A 17,240-nucleotide genomic window follows, 5' to 3' on the forward strand; every position below is an offset into this window, starting at 1 on the left:
ACCCGCCTCGGCCTCCCAAAGTGCTGGGATTACAGGCTTGAGCCACCGCGCCCGGCCTATGATTCATTTTAAAACATAATGCTCTCTTAAAACAGGCCAGGTCCAGTGACTCATGCCTGTAATCCCAGCACTTTGGGGGACCGAGGTAGCAGGGCTTCTTGAGGCCAGGAGTTTGAGACCAATCTGGGCAACATAGTGAGACCCCATTTCCACAAAAAAATAAAAAGCAAATTAGGTGGGTATAGTGGCACACACCTATAGTCCTAGCTACTCGGAAGACTGAGGTGGGAGGATCGTCTGAGCTCAGGAGTTTGAGGTGACAATGAGCTATGATTGCACCGCTACATTCCAGCCTGGGTGATAGAACAAGACCCTGACTGTAAAACAAACAAGACATCTCGCATTCAAGTCAAAACAGCAATAACAACAATGAAAGTAATCATAATGCTCTGTTTTTACACAATCATTGTTCAGGCTCACAACTTCTATTAATATTTTATTTTATTATTATTGTCCTTAAAATTAAAATTACACTATTCAAATTAGAGCAGACATAAAATTAGATTTGGAAGAAATCACTTTGATGTATTATTGAAGCCTTCTAGGATAAAAACACATGCAAGTTCTTCTAATGCAGAACTAAGAAGACATATGTGGTGTAAAATTGGTATTTGTTACTATTATTCTCAATAGAACATCAGAGTTATAGTATGCTTCTCAGAAACTACTGGAACAATTTACTTCATGGTACAAAATCACCATAGAAATTTTTCATGGTGAATGGCAGATGGGGTAGCTAATATTTCCATGCTTATTTCTTAAATGTAGAATTCAAAAGAGGGGTGTTTATAGAAAAAAAACCTAACACCTGCAATGGGAATACATTAGAAATGTAACACTTTTTTTTCATGATGTTAATGATTCTAATCTAAATTAATCAAGCTAATTAATGTGTTGCAGTAGGAACTGATGCAAATAGATTTCATTAATAAGTTAATGTAAGTGTATGAAAACTCCATCTCTAAATGGATTCCCTTTGAAAAATTTCTGTAAGAACCACAGATTCATCAGAAATGCTCACAGGACAGATCCATATATGTTATAAATGGACAAACTAATAAATAACATCAAAAATAGTCAAGGATAGATGTCCTTCTAGAAGAAGTTCTCGATTTCACTATGAAATCATTTAGTAGTGTCAGGTTTGGCTGTGCTCATTGTTATTACTCTACTCCTTCCAATTATTTAGAAGAATAGTGACATTCTAACCAGCAAATGTCAAGTAAGTCCCATAGAAGCACTGCTTCTGAACTAAGCTTAAATAAATATTCAATGCTTAATTGTGATTAGAAAATGTTAATATTGTGGTTTTGCTTTGTAACCTGATTTCTACCAAAAGGATTAAAAGGAAAAAAAAGGTGAGGTCGGGCATGATGGCTCATGTCTGTAATCCCAGCACTTTGGGAGGCCGAGGTGGATGGATCACCTGAGGTTGGGAGTTCCAGACTAGCCTGACCAATGTGGAGAAACCCTGTCTCTACTAAAAATACAAAATTAGCTGGGTGTGGTGGTGCCTGCCTATAATCCCAGTTTCTTGGGAGGCTGAGGCAGGAGAATCCCTTGAACCTGAGAGGCGGAGGTTGCAGTGAGCTGAGATCATGTCATTGCACTCCATCCAGCCTGGGCAACAAGAGTGAAACTCCCTCTCAAAAAAAAAAAAAAAAGAAAAGAAAAGAAAAAGAAAAAAGTGGTGAAAGTAGAGTGTAGGGATGTTTGTGGGTAGGGATTATCTTCATTATGTTGGCAAGCAAACAAACTTTTGCCGCAGAGCTAAAGAAATTTTGCTGATACTCAACTGTCAAATTATCTTGAAGAGAAAGATTTACAATAGCAAAAAGAGTAAAGATTTGAAAATCTATAGCACATCAGAGCATTTGATGTTGAGTTTTGAACATGCCTCTTCTTTCACCTGTATAGCTATATAAGACAGATCACTCTGTTCGCTCTTGATATCCCAGTCTGTATCTTTCTGAATCACTGGAGTAAATGTCAAAGAGAGAAGAAGTTCTAGACCACAATTCATCTGTCTGAGTAGTTGCAACACACAGCCTTTTTCCAAACACTTTCACTTTGGCTTGAATACCTGAAAGAGAGTAAGCATAAGTACCTGAGTTAGACTTTGCTTTTCATATATCTTCAATATGCAAAAGATCAATTTAATTACTTACTCCATTGGAGTCAAAACATACCCACATTACGGTGAGGGGGACTTTTCAAAGAAATTTGTGTACTCTTATGCACTGGGCCTTCTTCACAGTGAGTAGGCACTGAAGTGACATTATTAGATGGATTATCAGCATGGGCTTGGGTTTGCATGACTTCATTTTCACATGTAATCTAAAAATATAAATCATAGGAGAATCATATTAAAGTTAAGTCTACCTTGCAGGGTTTTATCTTTCAAAAGTCACAAGTAGTAAAAGAGTAGAGCTAAAAAATTTCGAAGTCACATATTAGTATGGTTGATATTTGAACCTAGGCAAGGTGAATCTATACACCAAGCTTTTAAGAATTCTGCCATACTGTCTTTTTTCCACTTATAAATCATAAATTCTGGTCAACCAGAATGTATAAGCTATTTGCTTACAAATAATTACTTTTTTTCTTAAATCAACAGCTAGAAGAGATAATACTATTTTTTGTTTTTTGAGATGGAGTTTCACTCTTGTTGCACAAGCTGGAGTGCAATGGTGCGATCTTGGCTCACTGCAACCTCCGCCTCCCGGGTTCTCCTGCCTCAGCATCCTCAGTAGCTGGGATCACAGGTGCAAGCCACCACGCCCAGCTAATTTTTTGTATTTTTAGTAGAAATGGGTTTCACCATGTTAGCCAGGCTGGTCTCGAACCCCTGGCCTCAGGTGATCCACCCATCTCGGCCTCCCAAAGTGCTGGGATTACAGGCGTGAGCCACCATGCCCAGCCAAGGTAATACTATCAGTATAAACTTATTTGATATCTTAGCAGTCGTATTATTCTAGGAAACGTAATCATTTGTTCTTTATAGAGGACTACTTTAATAAAATAAATGACTTCAATACTTTCCTGAGAAAAGTTACATTGTGCAATGGAATTTTTTTTTTTTTTTGAGACGGGGTCTCCTTCTGTCACCCAGTCTGGAGTGCAGAGGCATGATCTTGGCTCATCCTCCACCTCCTGGGTTCAAGCAATTCTCGTGCCTCAGCCTCTCATGTAGCTAGTATTACAGGTGTCTGCCACCACGCCTGGCTAATTTTTGTATTTTTAGTAGAGATGAAGTTTCACCATGTTGGCCAGTCTGATCTTGAACGCCTGGCCTCAAGTGATTTGCCTGCCTCAGTCTCCCAAAGTGCTGGGATTACAGGCATGAACCACTGTGCCAGGCCATGAAATTTGATTTGGGGGAAGTGATAAGGGTAAGAGGTAGAAAGAATGAGGGTTTAGATATGCAAAAGACAATATAAGACAGGGTACCTAGAGATTATATGGAAGAGGGTAAGAAAAGATATCTAGGGGGGGAGGATCCAAGATGACCGTTTAGGAACAGCTCAGGATTGCAGCTCCCAGTGAAAGCGCAGAGGCTGAGTGGACGCCGCATTTTTATTGCCCACAGACTAGGAAATTCCCAGGCAGAGGAGCTCCACAGGTCACCAGCGTGGCTGTTTCCGCCAGCGCGGCTGTGCCGGCCGGGGCCGCTGCTTTGCCCCACGCGGCTGCTTTGTCGGCGCCCTGGAGCAGCGGTTCTCTGTACAAAACACAGCGGTCGGGGTGCCCTTTTGGCTGGCGATTGGAGCCACGGGAAATCGCCCATTCGTTTGTTTAAAAACGGGACGGAGCAGGGTACCAGGACAGTAGATTCCAGGGCAAAGAAAAAAAAAAAAAAAAGCGCCACAAACCTCAGTGCTGCTGTTTAAGCTAGGCAGTGAGTGGCCGCAGGGGAAAACAAACAGACCCCGGCGCCTCTTCAACAGGCGACTGGAACACCAACTTAAAAAAGGAGCTGAGGCAGGAAGCCAGGCGATCAGCTTGGCTGGTCCCACCCCCACAAAAGAACAGCAACCAGAAACTCTGGACTCAGAGTTTCACAGCAAGTGCTGCTGAACCCAGGATGGTCCAGCTCTGTAGGGGAGGGGCGTCCGCCATTACTGAGGCAGCCCGCCATTGCCAAGGCAACCCACCATTGCTGAGGCAGCCCGCCATTGCCAAGGCAACCTGCCACAGCAGAGAGACTCCGCCTAGGTGGGCCACCATCGCCAAAGCAGTTCCAACTACACCCATATAAACAGGACTGCAGGGAAGTTCACTCGGCAGCTGGGCGGAGCCCACAGCAGCTCAGCAAAGCCTCTGCAGGCAGACAGTGACTAGGCTGCCTCCTTGCTGGGCAGGGCAGGTCTGAAGGAAAAAAAAAGAAGGCAGCAGCATAACAGAAACTCATAAATAAAGCCCTAAATCCCTGGGACAGAGCACCTGGGAACAAAAAGCAGTTTATGAGTTCTGCTGTAGCAGACCTAAACGTACCTGCCCAGCAGCTCTGAATGAACAACAGAGCTCACAGCTCACCATTTGAGCTCCTATAAAGAAGTGACCGTCTCCTCAAGCAGCTCCCTGACCCCTATATATCCAAAGAGACACCTCATAAAGGAGAGATCAGATTGACACTAGGCGGGTATCCTTCTGGGACAAAGATAGCAGAAAAAGAAAACTGGTAACAACCCTTACTGTTCAGCAGCTGCTGCAGGTGAACCCCAGGCAAGCAGGGCCTGGAGTGAACCTCAGCAGACCTACAGCAGAGGGGCCAGACTGTCAGAAGGAAAACCAAGAAACAGAAATAACCTCATCATCAACAAACAGAACGTCAACCTGAAAGATTTGAGACCCAATCTGAAAGCCAGCAACTACAAAGTCGACAGGTGGATAAATCCCTAAAGATGGGAAGAAACCAGTGCAAAAAGGATGAAAACACCCAAAACCAGAATACCTCTCCTCCTAGAAGGGATCACAACTCCTTACCAGCAAGGGAACAAGGTTGGAGGGAGAACGAGTGTGATGAAATGACAGAATCAGACTTCAGAAGGTGGGTAGTAAGAAAGTTCTGTGAACTTAAAGAACATGTTCTAACCAAATGCAAAGAAACTAAGAACCTTGAAAAAAGATTTGACGAAATGCTAATGGGAATGGAAGAAATAGAAAGGAATATAAGTGAATTGATGGAGCTGAAAAATGCAACACGAGAACTTCGCGAAGCATGCACAAGTATCAACAGCCGAATTGACCAAGCAGAAGAAAGGATATCAGAGGTAGAAGATCAACTCAATGAAATAAAACGTGAAGGCAAGACTGGAGAAAAAAGGGTAAAAAGGAAAGAACAAAATCTCCAAGAAATGTGGGACTATGTGAAGAGACCTAATCTACGTTTGATAGGCGTACCTGAATGTGACGAAGAGAGTGAATCCTAGCTGGAAAATACTCTTCAGGATATATCCAGGAAAACTTCCCCAACCTAGCAAGGCAGGCAAACATTCAAGTCCAGGAAATACAGAGAACACCACAAAGATATTTGTCAAGCAGAGCAACCCCAAGGCACATAATCGTCAGATTCACCAGGGTTGAAATGAAGGAGAAAATACTAAGGGCAGCCAGAGAGAAAGGTCAGGTTACCCACAAAGGGAAGCCCATCAGACTCACAGCAGATCTCTCAGCAGAAACTCTACAAGCCAGAAGAGAGTGGGGGCCGATATTCAACATCCTTAAAGAAAAGAACTTTCAACCCAGAATCTCCTATCCAGCCAAACTAAGCTTCATAAGTGAAGCAAAAATAAAATCCTTTGGGAACATGTAAGTACTCAGATATTTCGTCACCACCAGGCCAGCTCTACAAGAGCTCCTGAAAGAGGCTCTACACATATAAAGGAACAACAAGTACCAGCTCAACTAAAGGGCAAAACACCCAGCTAGCACCAAAATGGCAGTATCAAATTCGCACATAACAATATTAACCCTAAATGTAAATAGACTAAATGCCCCAATCAAAGGACACAGACTGGCAAATTGGATAAAAAGCCAAAACCCATCAGTGTGCTGTACCCAGGAAACCCATCTCACATGCAAGGATACACAAAGGCTCAAAATAAAGGGATGGAAGATTTGCCAAGCAAATGGAGAGCAAAAAAAAGCAGGGGTTGCAATTCTCATCTCTGATAAATTAGACTTTTAAGCAACAAAGATCATAAGAGACAAAGAGGGACATTACATAATGGTAAAAGGATCAACGCAACAAGAAGAGCTAACGATCCTAAATATATACGCACCCAATACAGGAGCACCCAGATACATAAGGCAAGTTCTTAATGACTTACAAAGAGACTTAGACTCCCACACAATAATAGTGGGAGACTTTAACACCCCATTGTCAATATTAGACAGATCAACCAGACAGAAAATTAATAAGGATATCCAGGACTTGAACTCAGACCTGGACCAAGCAAACCTAATAGACATTTACAGAACTCTCCAACCCAAATCCACAGAATATACATTCTTCTCAGCACCACATCACACCTACTCTAAAACTGACCACATAATTGGGAGTAAATCACTCCTCAGCAAATGCAAAAGAACAGAAATCGTAACAAACAGTCTCTCAGACCACAGTACAATCAAGTTAGAACTCAGAATTCAAAAACTAACCCAGAACCACACAGCTTCATGGAAACTGAACAACTTGCTCTTGAATGTTGACTGGATAAACAATGAAATGAAGACAGAAATAAAGATGTTCTTTGAAACCAACGAGAATGAAGACACAACATACCAGAATCTCTGGGACACATTTAAAGCAGTTTCTAGAGGAAAATATATAGCAATAAGTACCCACATGAGAAGCAAGGAGAGATCAAAAATTGACACCCTATCGTCAAAACTGAAAGAACTAAAGGGGCAAGATCAAAAAACTTCAAAGTCTAGCAGAAGACAAGAAATAGCTAAGATCAGAGCAGAACTAAAGGAGATAGAGACACAAAAAACCCTTCAAAAAATCAATAAATCCAGGAGCTGGTTTTTTGAAAAGATCAACAAAATAGACAGACCACTAGCCAGATTAATAAAAAAGAAAAGAGAGAATAACCAAATCAATGCAATAAAAAACGATAAAGGGGATATCACCACAGATTCCACAGAAATTCAAACCATCATCAGAGATTATTACAAACAACTCTATGCACATAAACTAATAAACCTGGAAGAAATGGATAAATTCCTGGACACTTGCCTCCTCCCAAGCCTAAACCAGGAAGAAGCCGAAACCCTGAACGGACCCATAACAAGGTCTGAAGTTGAGGCAGCAATTAAGAGCTTACCACCCAAAAAAAGCCCAGGTCCGGATGGGTTCACAGCTGAATTTTAACAGACATACAAAGAGGAGCTGGTACCATTCCTTCTGAAACTATTCCAAACAATACAAAAAGAGGGAATTCTTCCCAAATCATTTTATGAGACCAAAATCATCCTGATTCCAAAACCCAGCAGAGACTCAACAAGAAAAGAAAACTTCAGGCCAATATCCATGATGAACATAGATGCAAAAATCTTCAATAAAATACTGACAAGCTGCTTGCAACAGCACATCAAAAAGCTTATCCACCATGATCAAGTAGGCTTCATCCCGGGGATGCAAGCCTGGTTTAACATACGCAAGTCTGTAAACGTAATTCACCACATATACAGAACCAAAGACAAAAACCACATGATTATCTCAATTGATGCAGAGAAGGCCTTTGACAAAATTCAACAGCCCTTTATGCTAAAAACCCTCAATAAGCTAGGTATTGATGGAACGTATCTCAAAATAATAAAAGCTATTTATGACAAACCAACAGCCAATATCATACTGAATGGGCAAAAACTGGAAGCATTCCCCTTGAAATGTGGCACCAGAGAAGGATGCCCGCTCTCACCACTGCTATTCAATATAGTATTAGAAGTTCTAGCCAGAGCAATCAGGCAAGAAAAAGAAAGAAAGGGCATTCAAATAGAAAAGGAGGAAGTCAAATTGTCTCTATTTGCAGACGACATGATTGTATATCTAGAAGACCCCATTGTCTCAGCCCCAAATCTCCTGAAACTGATAAGCTAGTTCAGCAAAGTCTCAGGATACAAAATCAATGTGCAAAAATCACATGCATTCCTATACACCAATAATAGACTTAAAGAGAGCCAAATAAAGAACAAACTTCCGTTCACAATTGCCACAAAGAGAATAAAATACCTAGGAATACAACTAACAAGGAACGTAAAGGACCTCTTTGAGGAGAACTATAAGCCACTGCTCAACGAAATAAGAGAGGACACAAACAGATGGAGAAACATTCCATGTTCATGGTTAGGAATAATCAATATCGTGAAAATGGCCATACTTACCAAAGTAAATTTACAGATTCAATGCTATCCCCATCAAGCTACCAATGACCTTCTTCACAGAACTGGAAAAAACCACCTTAAACTTCATATGGAACCAAAAGAGAGCCCACATAGCCAAGTCAATTCTAAGCAAAAAGAACAAAGTGGGAGGCATCACACTACCAGACTTCAAACTATACTACAGGGCTACAGTAATCAAAACAGCATGGTACTGGTACCAAAACAGAAATATAGACCAATGGAACAGAACAGAGGTCTCGGAGGCAACACAACATATCTACAACCATCTGATCTTTGACAAACCAGACAAAAACAAGCAATGGGGAAAGGATTCCCTGTTCAATAAATGGTGTTGGGAAAGCTGGCTAGCCATGTGCAGAAAGCAGAAACTGGACCCCTTCCTGACACCTTACACTAAAATTAACTCCAGATGGATTAAAGACTTAAACATAAGACCTAACACCATAAAAACCCTAGAAGAAAATCTAGGCAAAACCATTCAGGACATAGGTGTAGGCAAGGACTTCATGACCAAAACACCAAAAGCATTGACAACAAAAGCCAAAATAGACAAATGGGACCTAAGCAAACTCCACAGCTTCTGCGCGGCAAAAGAAACAGTCATTAGAGTGAATCGGCAACCAACAGAATGGGAAAAAATTTTTGCAGTTTACCCATCTGACAAAGGGCTGATATCCAGAATTTACAAAGAACTAAAACAGATTTACAAGAAAAAAACTAACAAGCCCATTCAAAAGTGGGCAAAGGATATGAACAGACACTTTACAAAAGAAGACATACATGAGGCCAACAAACATATGAGACAATGCTCATCATCACTGGTCATCAGAGAAATGCAAATCAAAACAACATTGAGATACCATCTCACACCAGTTAGAATGGCGATCATTAAAAAATCTGGAGACAATGTGGAGAAATAGGAACACTTTTGCACTGTTGGTGGGAGTGTAAATTAGTTCAACCATTGTGGAAGACAGTGTGGCTATTCCTCAAGGACCTAGAAATAGAAATTCCATTTGACCCAGCAATCCCATTACTGGGTATATATCCAAAGGATTACAAATCGTTCTACTATAAGGACACGTGCACACGAATGTTCATTGCAGCACTGTTTACAATAGCAAAGACCTGGAACCAACCCAAATGCCCATCGATGATAGACTGGACAGGGAAAATGTGGCACATATACACCATGGAATATTATGCAGCCATCAAAAACGATGAGTTTGTATCCTTTGTAGGGACATGGATGAACCTGGAAACCATCATTCTGAGCAAACTGACAGAAGAGCAGAAGATCAAACACTGCATGTTCTCACTCATAGGCGGGTGTTGAACAATGAGAACACATGGACACAGGGAGGGAGCACTACATACTGGGGTCAGTTGGGGGGAAATAGGGGAGGGACGGTGGGGGGTGGGGAGCTGGGGAGAGATAGCAAGGGGAGAAATGCCAGATGTAGGTGATGGAGAGGAGGGCAGCAAATCACACTGCCACGTGTGTACCTATGCAACAATTTTGCATGTTCTTCACATGTACCCCAAAACCTAAAATGCAATAAAATAAATAAATGGGAAAAAAATAATAATAATAAAAAAAGAAAAAAAAGAAAAAAAAAAAGAAAAGATATCTGGAAAAGGTAAGAGGGCCTGGAAGGAGAGAAAATAAGTGAAAGAGAAATGAAAACAAAATTAAAGTATTTAGCAATTTTATCTACAGCCTTCAGGTAGTGGCAGCTGCCTTCAAAGCACTGAAAAAATATTTTAGTAGGTGTCTTTGGTGGCTGTACCATAGGCTATTGATACTCAAGTTAAAGAAATTTTGCAGCCGGGCACAGTGGCTTATGCCTCCCAGCACTTTGGGAGGCTGAGCTGGGCGGATCACCTGAGGTCAGGAAGACCAGACTGGCCAACATGGTGAAACTCCATCTCCATTAAAAATACAAATATTAGCTGGTGTGGTGGCCCATCAGCTACTTAGGAGGCTGAGGCACAATAATTGCCTGAAGCCAAGAGGTGGAGGTTACAGTGAGTCAAGACCACACCATTGCACTCCAGCCTGGGCAACAGACTGTCTCAAACACACACACACACACACACACACACACACACACACACACACATACACACACGAAACTTTGTGAATAAATTCTTGTAAAGAGTCCCTTTGCAACATGAATCTTATTTCAAGGGCTTATCTCTATTCACGTTTATAAAATCATAATCAATTTTCACTAGTTACATCTACTTCTAAGCCAAACATTGTCAAAGTCTAGAATAAGCACATATTTCTTTACAAAAAGGTGTATTCTGGATAAAATAGAGTTTTAGATATTTAATCAGGTTTTAAAAAATAACTTTTGTTCCCTTTATAATAATACATTTTTTTAAACTGCAAATATTTGTACCATACAAAGAAGCAAAAAGAAACTAAATATTAGTCATAATCTCACAATCCATAGCTAAAACTTTATATTTGATGGGTTTATGTCTTTTCCTATGTATTTTTTAAAATTGAGATCATATAATGCTTTATAACCTAACTTGAGATCATATAATGCTTTATAACCTGAGATCATATAATGCTTTATAACCTAGTTTCCCCACGTATTATATATATATAATCTTTCTGTTATTAAATATTCTACATCATAATTTTTATGGCCGCATAGAAATGTATTACACAGATATACTAAAATTTATTAAAACAACCCATATTGCTAGAAATATTTGAACATAAATCTCTTGTGTACATATCTGATTGCTTCTTCAGATTAAAAGCTTGGAGGTAGAATTTCCAGGCATGTTTTAATCCACTAAAATATGAGTCAAAAGAAAATATCTAGAATGAGGCAGGAGAAGACAAAAGAAAGGTAGAAAATATAGAAAATATCATAACAGACATAGGGGATAAGGGTTAAAAGTATAACATAAAATGGGGCAGAAGCAATATTTGAACAAGTAACAGCTGAGAATTTATCAAAATGGATAGAAGGCATTAAGACACAGTTTTACAAAAGTACCATAAACCCTTTCTATTTATCAAAATAAAAATAACAGAAAACAAACCTATGCGCACTACAGTAAAAATGGAAAATGGAGAGAAAAACTTAATAGCAGCCAGAGGAGAAAAGATACATTCTCTTCAATGGGGTAACCGTAAGACAGAATAATGCCTAAACTTCTAAGGACACAGAAAGATTGAAAGTAGAAGGATGGAAACACGTACTATGCAAACACTAAGTTAAAGAAAGCTGGTGTTGTTTTATTAGCACTACATACCTAATAACATAGCTTCAAAATATATGCATACCTAATAACATTGTTAATAACCTAATAACATAGCTTCAAGATATATACCACAAAATTGATAGAATTTGAAGATTAATATGTAAATTCAAAATTGCAGTGGAAGATTGCCACACTTTCTTAGTAATTGATTGAATAAGATAAAAATTCCAAAAGGATATAGGAAATTTAAACATGATTAACAGACATCTACGGAACACTATCCAACTGCAGTGCACACATCCATCTCAGGTACACATGGAACATTTAAAAAACTATTTTGGGCATAATACAAGTTTCAAAAAATTTCAAAAGATTAAGTCCATATATTGTATTTTCTCTGGCAATAGTGTAACTGGCCTAGAAATCTATTGCAAAAATTTGACTAAAAAGTGCCCAGAGATTTGGAAATTAAAAAATATACTTCTAAATAACCCACGAGTAAAAGATCAAACCATAACGGCAATTAGATATTTTATACTAAATAATAATAAAAATACTCCGTACCTAAAACTTGTAAGATTCAGTAAAGCCATGCTTAGGTGGGGATTTAAAATCTTTAATGCATATATTAGCATAGAAAAATTAATTAGGCTTAATTTAGATTAGAATTATTATTATCATGCAAAAAGTATTCCACAACATATCTCTAACGTATCCCCCTCTCAGGATCCAGGTTGTCCTCTATCAACACCACTCTACTGAATTCCACATTTGGGACATAAGCTTGTGAAACCTAGCTGTGCCATTTACCATTCACCATAAAAATTCTGAAAATCAGTGATATAATTTAACTTCTTAAGAAGGTAAAGAAAGAACAGTGGACGAAATTTTAAAAAGTAGAGAAAGGGAATAATGAATAAGCGAAATAAATGAAAAAAAATTCTGGAGAGATCAACAAGTCAAAGTTTATTTTTTGAAAAGACTAATAAAAATCCACAAGCCGGCCGGGTGCGGTGGCTCACGCCTGTGATACCAGCACTTTGGGAGGCTGAGGTGGGTGGACAAGATGGCAAAACCCCGTCTCTGCCAGGCGAGGTGGTAGGCACCTGTAATCCCAGCTATTCAGGAAGCTGAGGCAGAAGAATTGCTTAAACCTGGGCGGCAGAGTTTGTAGTGAGCCGAGATGGCACCACTGCACTCCAGCCTGGGCAAAAGAGTGAGACTCCATCTAAAAAAGAAGAAGAAAGAAAAATCGATAAACCATCTAGTGAAGCTGATCAAGAAAAAATGAAAAAGCAAATATTACCTCGGCTCAAACAGAATTTTTTCAAATACAAAATTATCATGAAGGTTTTGTATTAATACGTTTAAAAATTTAAATGAAACAAATTAAAAGATACTATTTATCAAAATGGATAAACAAAAGAACTCTGAGTAACCTTATAACAAAGAAATTGAATTGATCATAAAAAAAGAAGCCTTTCCAAAAAGAAAACTCCAGGATTAGGTATCTTACCAATTGAGTTCTACCAAGTATTAATACCAAATTTATTAGTGAATATATAATGCCAATTTACATAAACATTTCCAGAGAATGAAGAGAGAGAACAATTCCGAATTTGTTGGCATAGTCTTCATACCAAAACCTGAGAAAGACACTCCAAAAAAGAAAAAAACTGTAGGCCAGTTTCACTCATGCACACAGATGCCAAAATCCTAAATATTTTATTTTTGCTAATATTTTAGTAAGCAATATGGGAAAGGAATAAAGTGCTTTGACCAAATTGAGTTTATTTTAGCCATGCCAGTTTGATTCTGTATTTTAAAACCAAGCAATATAATTTACTATATTAACATAATAAAAATGTTATCATTAATAGATTCAGAAAAACCATTCGATAAAATTCACCATTATTTATCATTTAAACCAGGAATAAAGGGGAACATTTCTTTTTATTACAAAGAGCAGCTAGAAGAAACTATAGCAAAAATCGTATCAAATGGGGAAATATTAAAGGCTTCCCCTCTGAAATTAGGAATGAGAAAAGGATTCCTCTCACCTTTTCTGTTCCCCGCACTGTACGGCAGGTTCAAGCCAGTGCAACAGGAAAAATACGAAATAAAAACATGAACATCAAAAACTTTCTTTCAGATTATATTTTTGTACATATATAAAATTCAAGATAATTTATAAACTATTGGAATTAATAAGTGAGTTTTTGGATACAAGTTCAACAAAAATGAATTTATCAATATACACTTATAGATTATAAAATTGAAAATACCATTTATAGTAGCAAAATCAAATACTGTGAATAAATCTAATGAAAGATATATAAGACCTCTAGATTGAATGCCATAAAACACTTTTAAGAGAAATTGAATGCAAAATTAACAGTTAAGGGAAAACAAAAATCAAGCCGCTTTCCTTGGAAGTGGTCTCTTATCTTTTCTGAAGCCCCCTAAAGATACGTAACATTTATATTTATATTTATCTATATATAGCACCAAGCACCCAGAACACTGTCTACAATAGCTATTCAATAAATATAGAATGACTGGAAATTTGAATTTTAGACAGTTGGTCCTGGGATTGGGAAGAAAACATTGGGCGGGAGAAGAAGTCAGATACACAAGTCAATTTTTTAGCGATGTTATTATGGTTCTCTATCCAGACCATGTTAAACATTTATTGCTATCAACTAAAAAAAAAATATTTTTAATCTTATATATTTTTAAAGTGACTATTTTAGAACTCACACATAGTTTCCTAGCAATTCAGCAAGTATATTCATGTAATATGGATTGTTATAAATGTTGGCTGGTTAACATCGATATCCAGGACTTGAACTCAGATCTGGAACAAGTAGACTTAATTAACATTCATAGAACTCTTCACTTTAAATACACAAAATATACACTCTTATCAGTACTACATCACACATATTTACAGGTTTAAATGAAATATTGGTTGGCTGCTTGTTAATTATTTTCTTCCCTCATTTTTTTTTTATGTCTCTATTATTAAACACAATTACAGGCATACCCAGTTTTAGACTGCATTCTAGCCCGGGCAATAAAGCAACACCCCTGTTCTCTCTCCCTCTTCCTCTTCCTCTTTCTTCCTTTCCTTTATTCTTTTTCTTTTTCTTTTTTTTTATTCTTTTTCTTTCTTTCTCTCGTTCTCCAAAAAATAAAAAAAAATAAAATAAAATAAATGTTGGCTGGTTGTGCTTACTAAATAGAAAACCAATTTATTATGTATGCTGGACCTGTTTCCCAATGGTTAGTTTTCATAGGTTACAAAGACTGGTTATTTCACTAGCTTGACTTTTCTTCTCCCAATTTTTTATTAGATTTTATAATTATGAAGAAGAAAAATGGTGTAGGGGGATATGCATGGCACATGTTTAATATTTATCTCTCTTTCTACACACACATACACATGTATACGGATGTATATGTTTGGGCAAAGTTTGCATAGCTGATGACGGTGGACAGATGGTTCAAGGAAAGGGCAGGTATCTTGACAGGTATGCATCTGGATGAGAAGGGAAACTGGCAGAGAATTGAAAATTCAATTATAATGTAAAAAATTGTTCTTATAGTCATGTAATCATTCCATAAATATTTATTGAATTATTTAAATTTGTAAAATATTGTTCTAGGCACTGCATACAATGGCAAAGAAATCAGACATGATCCTAGCTCTCACAGAGCTTACAGTCTAATGTGAGAAATAAATATTAAGCAACTTACATAATTATTTCATGGCAATTATAAGTGCTACTGAAATATCTGTGCCTTGAAATCACATGGAGTGCATGAAGAATGACAGTAACTAGGGGATCAAGAGGAAAGACGTTTAGCTGATTTTTAAAGGAAGAAGACTTTATTGGTGATGATGGGGAGTGGGAGGGGCATAATTCCAGGATATTATAATACATGGAAAAACTGAGCAAAGTCTTGTTGGTAGGAAGAAATATAGTACGTCCAAGAACTGAAAGGTCAGCATGATGGTACACAGTGAGCAACAGGAACAGTGGCCTTGAATGGGGCTGGTGTATGCAGGGGGAAAAGCATGCAGGGCCATGTAAATTGGGTTAATAATTTTGTTCTTTATCCTAATAACTGCAGGATGCCATTAAAGGGTCTTAAACACCCACCCTAACGTAGGAAGCAGGTTGGTACTGCCGAAAGAGTGTTGGTCTGGCAACCAGACCTAGAGTAAGGATTACAGACCCCTGAGGAAGTTACTAACCTCTTGCTATAATTTAATCTGTGTAATGGTGGGAAGGCTGAAGTTTATCTCAAGGAAAGCTGGGAAGTTTTCTTTAAAATGATAAGTAGGGAAGAGGGTAGTAGTAACCAGATACAAAATGAGTGCAAACAATGTTTAGCAGGAATGGAAAAGTAGGCAGAAGAGAGCAAGATGGGGAAATTCAGCTCATCAGGGATACTGAACTTAAAGGCAGCTAGAGGTAATATCAGTCAAAAGCAAGGTTAGGGGGTGGGAAAGGATTTATTAGCAAGCCTCATCTTCATCTGTAGCTCCACGTCTCCTTCGCCCCAATGTTTTTGACACAAATAATGGACGTTCTTCAAGCTTATGTAATGTTATGCAAACACAGTTTCAAGCACTCCAGTTCTTGAGATTTGCTCAAACCAAACCCTTTCTATTTAAAAACTCTAGAGCAGCGAGGGAAAGCAACTCAGCACTCTGCAGGACAAGGCTGCATGAGAGAGAGTTTTGAGGGAGGAGCAGTTAGAAGGAATTAACTGGGTCACTTAATTCCAAAGTGTTCATGCTGAATGGGACCTTGGAGATCACCACGAAAGCACACTCCTAACTTTACAGATTAGAAAACAGAAATGTTGTTTCCGAGATGCTTTCGAGACGAGGTGCCTTTCCCAAGGTGACGCTAAGTGGAGGAGCCCAGTCAGAGTCCAGGGGTCCTTCCATAACCCTTGGTGGTCTCTCTTTACCTGTGAAGCCGCAGCGCGCTTCCCAGCCCCCCGCAGAATGCCTGGCTGCCTGGAGCTCTCCTCCCGTGTCGGGGCGGCCTCCTGGGGCTCCCTCCTCTTTCCACTTAGGTGCTGGGGCGGCCACCCGGTGCAGGGTGGGCACGGCGCCTGCCACCAGCCTCAGGCGCTGGGAGAAGTGCAGGTTCTTCTGGATAACCGAAGAGACGTCGAAACAGGCTGGGGCAAAGTGGTCAGAGCAGATGACCGAGCGGTCATGGCCCTCGTACCAGTCGGCGCGGCAGCCCCGCACGAAGCGGTCCCAGAGCAGCCGCGCGGCCCGGTCCTTGGGGAAGCGGAACAGCGACTTCCCAGTCTTGGTGGTGTTGCCGCAGTGGGCGGCCACGCAACGGGCAGGCATGGCGGTCGTCGTCGGTGCCTGGGAGCTGAGGTCTCCGGACCTTCGCCCTTGGGCACGCTCCTCGCGGCGGCCTCGGAGAGGCAAGTCCTCCCCTCCTCACCCGTCCGCTCCGGGTCGGGATGATTTCCTTCCCTACCTCTGGTCACCGGAAGTG

The 17,240-nt window shown here is 39.5% G+C and overlaps 1 protein-coding gene across 1 annotated transcript; it reads right to left on the bottom strand.

Moving 5' to 3' along the window:
- Nucleotides 1–1,963: 1,963 nt before the first annotated feature.
- Nucleotides 1,964–17,208, bottom strand: THAP10 (THAP domain containing 10). Its single transcript, XM_032244846.1, has 4 exons — nt 16,559–17,208; nt 3,688–3,816; nt 2,250–2,397; nt 1,964–2,143 (listed from the first exon to the last, which is right to left on the bottom strand). Exons 1-4 carry the CDS (start codon nt 17,084–17,086, stop codon nt 1,992–1,994), a joined length of 957 nt encoding a protein of 318 aa, XP_032100737.1. The 5' UTR covers nt 17,087–17,208; the 3' UTR covers nt 1,964–1,991.
- Between the last annotated feature and the right edge of the window lie 32 nt (nt 17,209–17,240).

Source organism: Sapajus apella, unplaced genomic scaffold (assembly GCF_009761245.1).
Source record: "Sapajus apella isolate SASKATOON/1434 unplaced genomic scaffold, GSC_monkey_1.0 scaffold55, whole genome shotgun sequence".
Classification (NCBI taxonomy): domain Eukaryota; kingdom Metazoa; phylum Chordata; class Mammalia; order Primates; family Cebidae; genus Sapajus; species Sapajus apella.

What these genes read in the sequence shown, in the direction of transcription:
- THAP10 (XM_032244846.1), bottom strand. Translation starts at nt 17,086, where the DNA reads ATGCCTGCCCGTTGCGTGGCCGCCCACTGCGGCAACACCACCAAGACT. An exon ending in CATTTCTGTTTTCTAATCTG is followed by an intron (nt 3,817 to 16,558) that starts TAAAGTTAGGAG and finishes TCCAATCGCCAG; the next exon opens with CCAAAAGGGCACCCCGACCG. An exon ending in TGGCGGAAACAGCCACGCTG is followed by an intron (nt 2,398 to 3,687) that starts GTGACCTGTGGA and finishes TTATATTTTTAG; the next exon opens with ATTACATGTGAAAATGAAGT.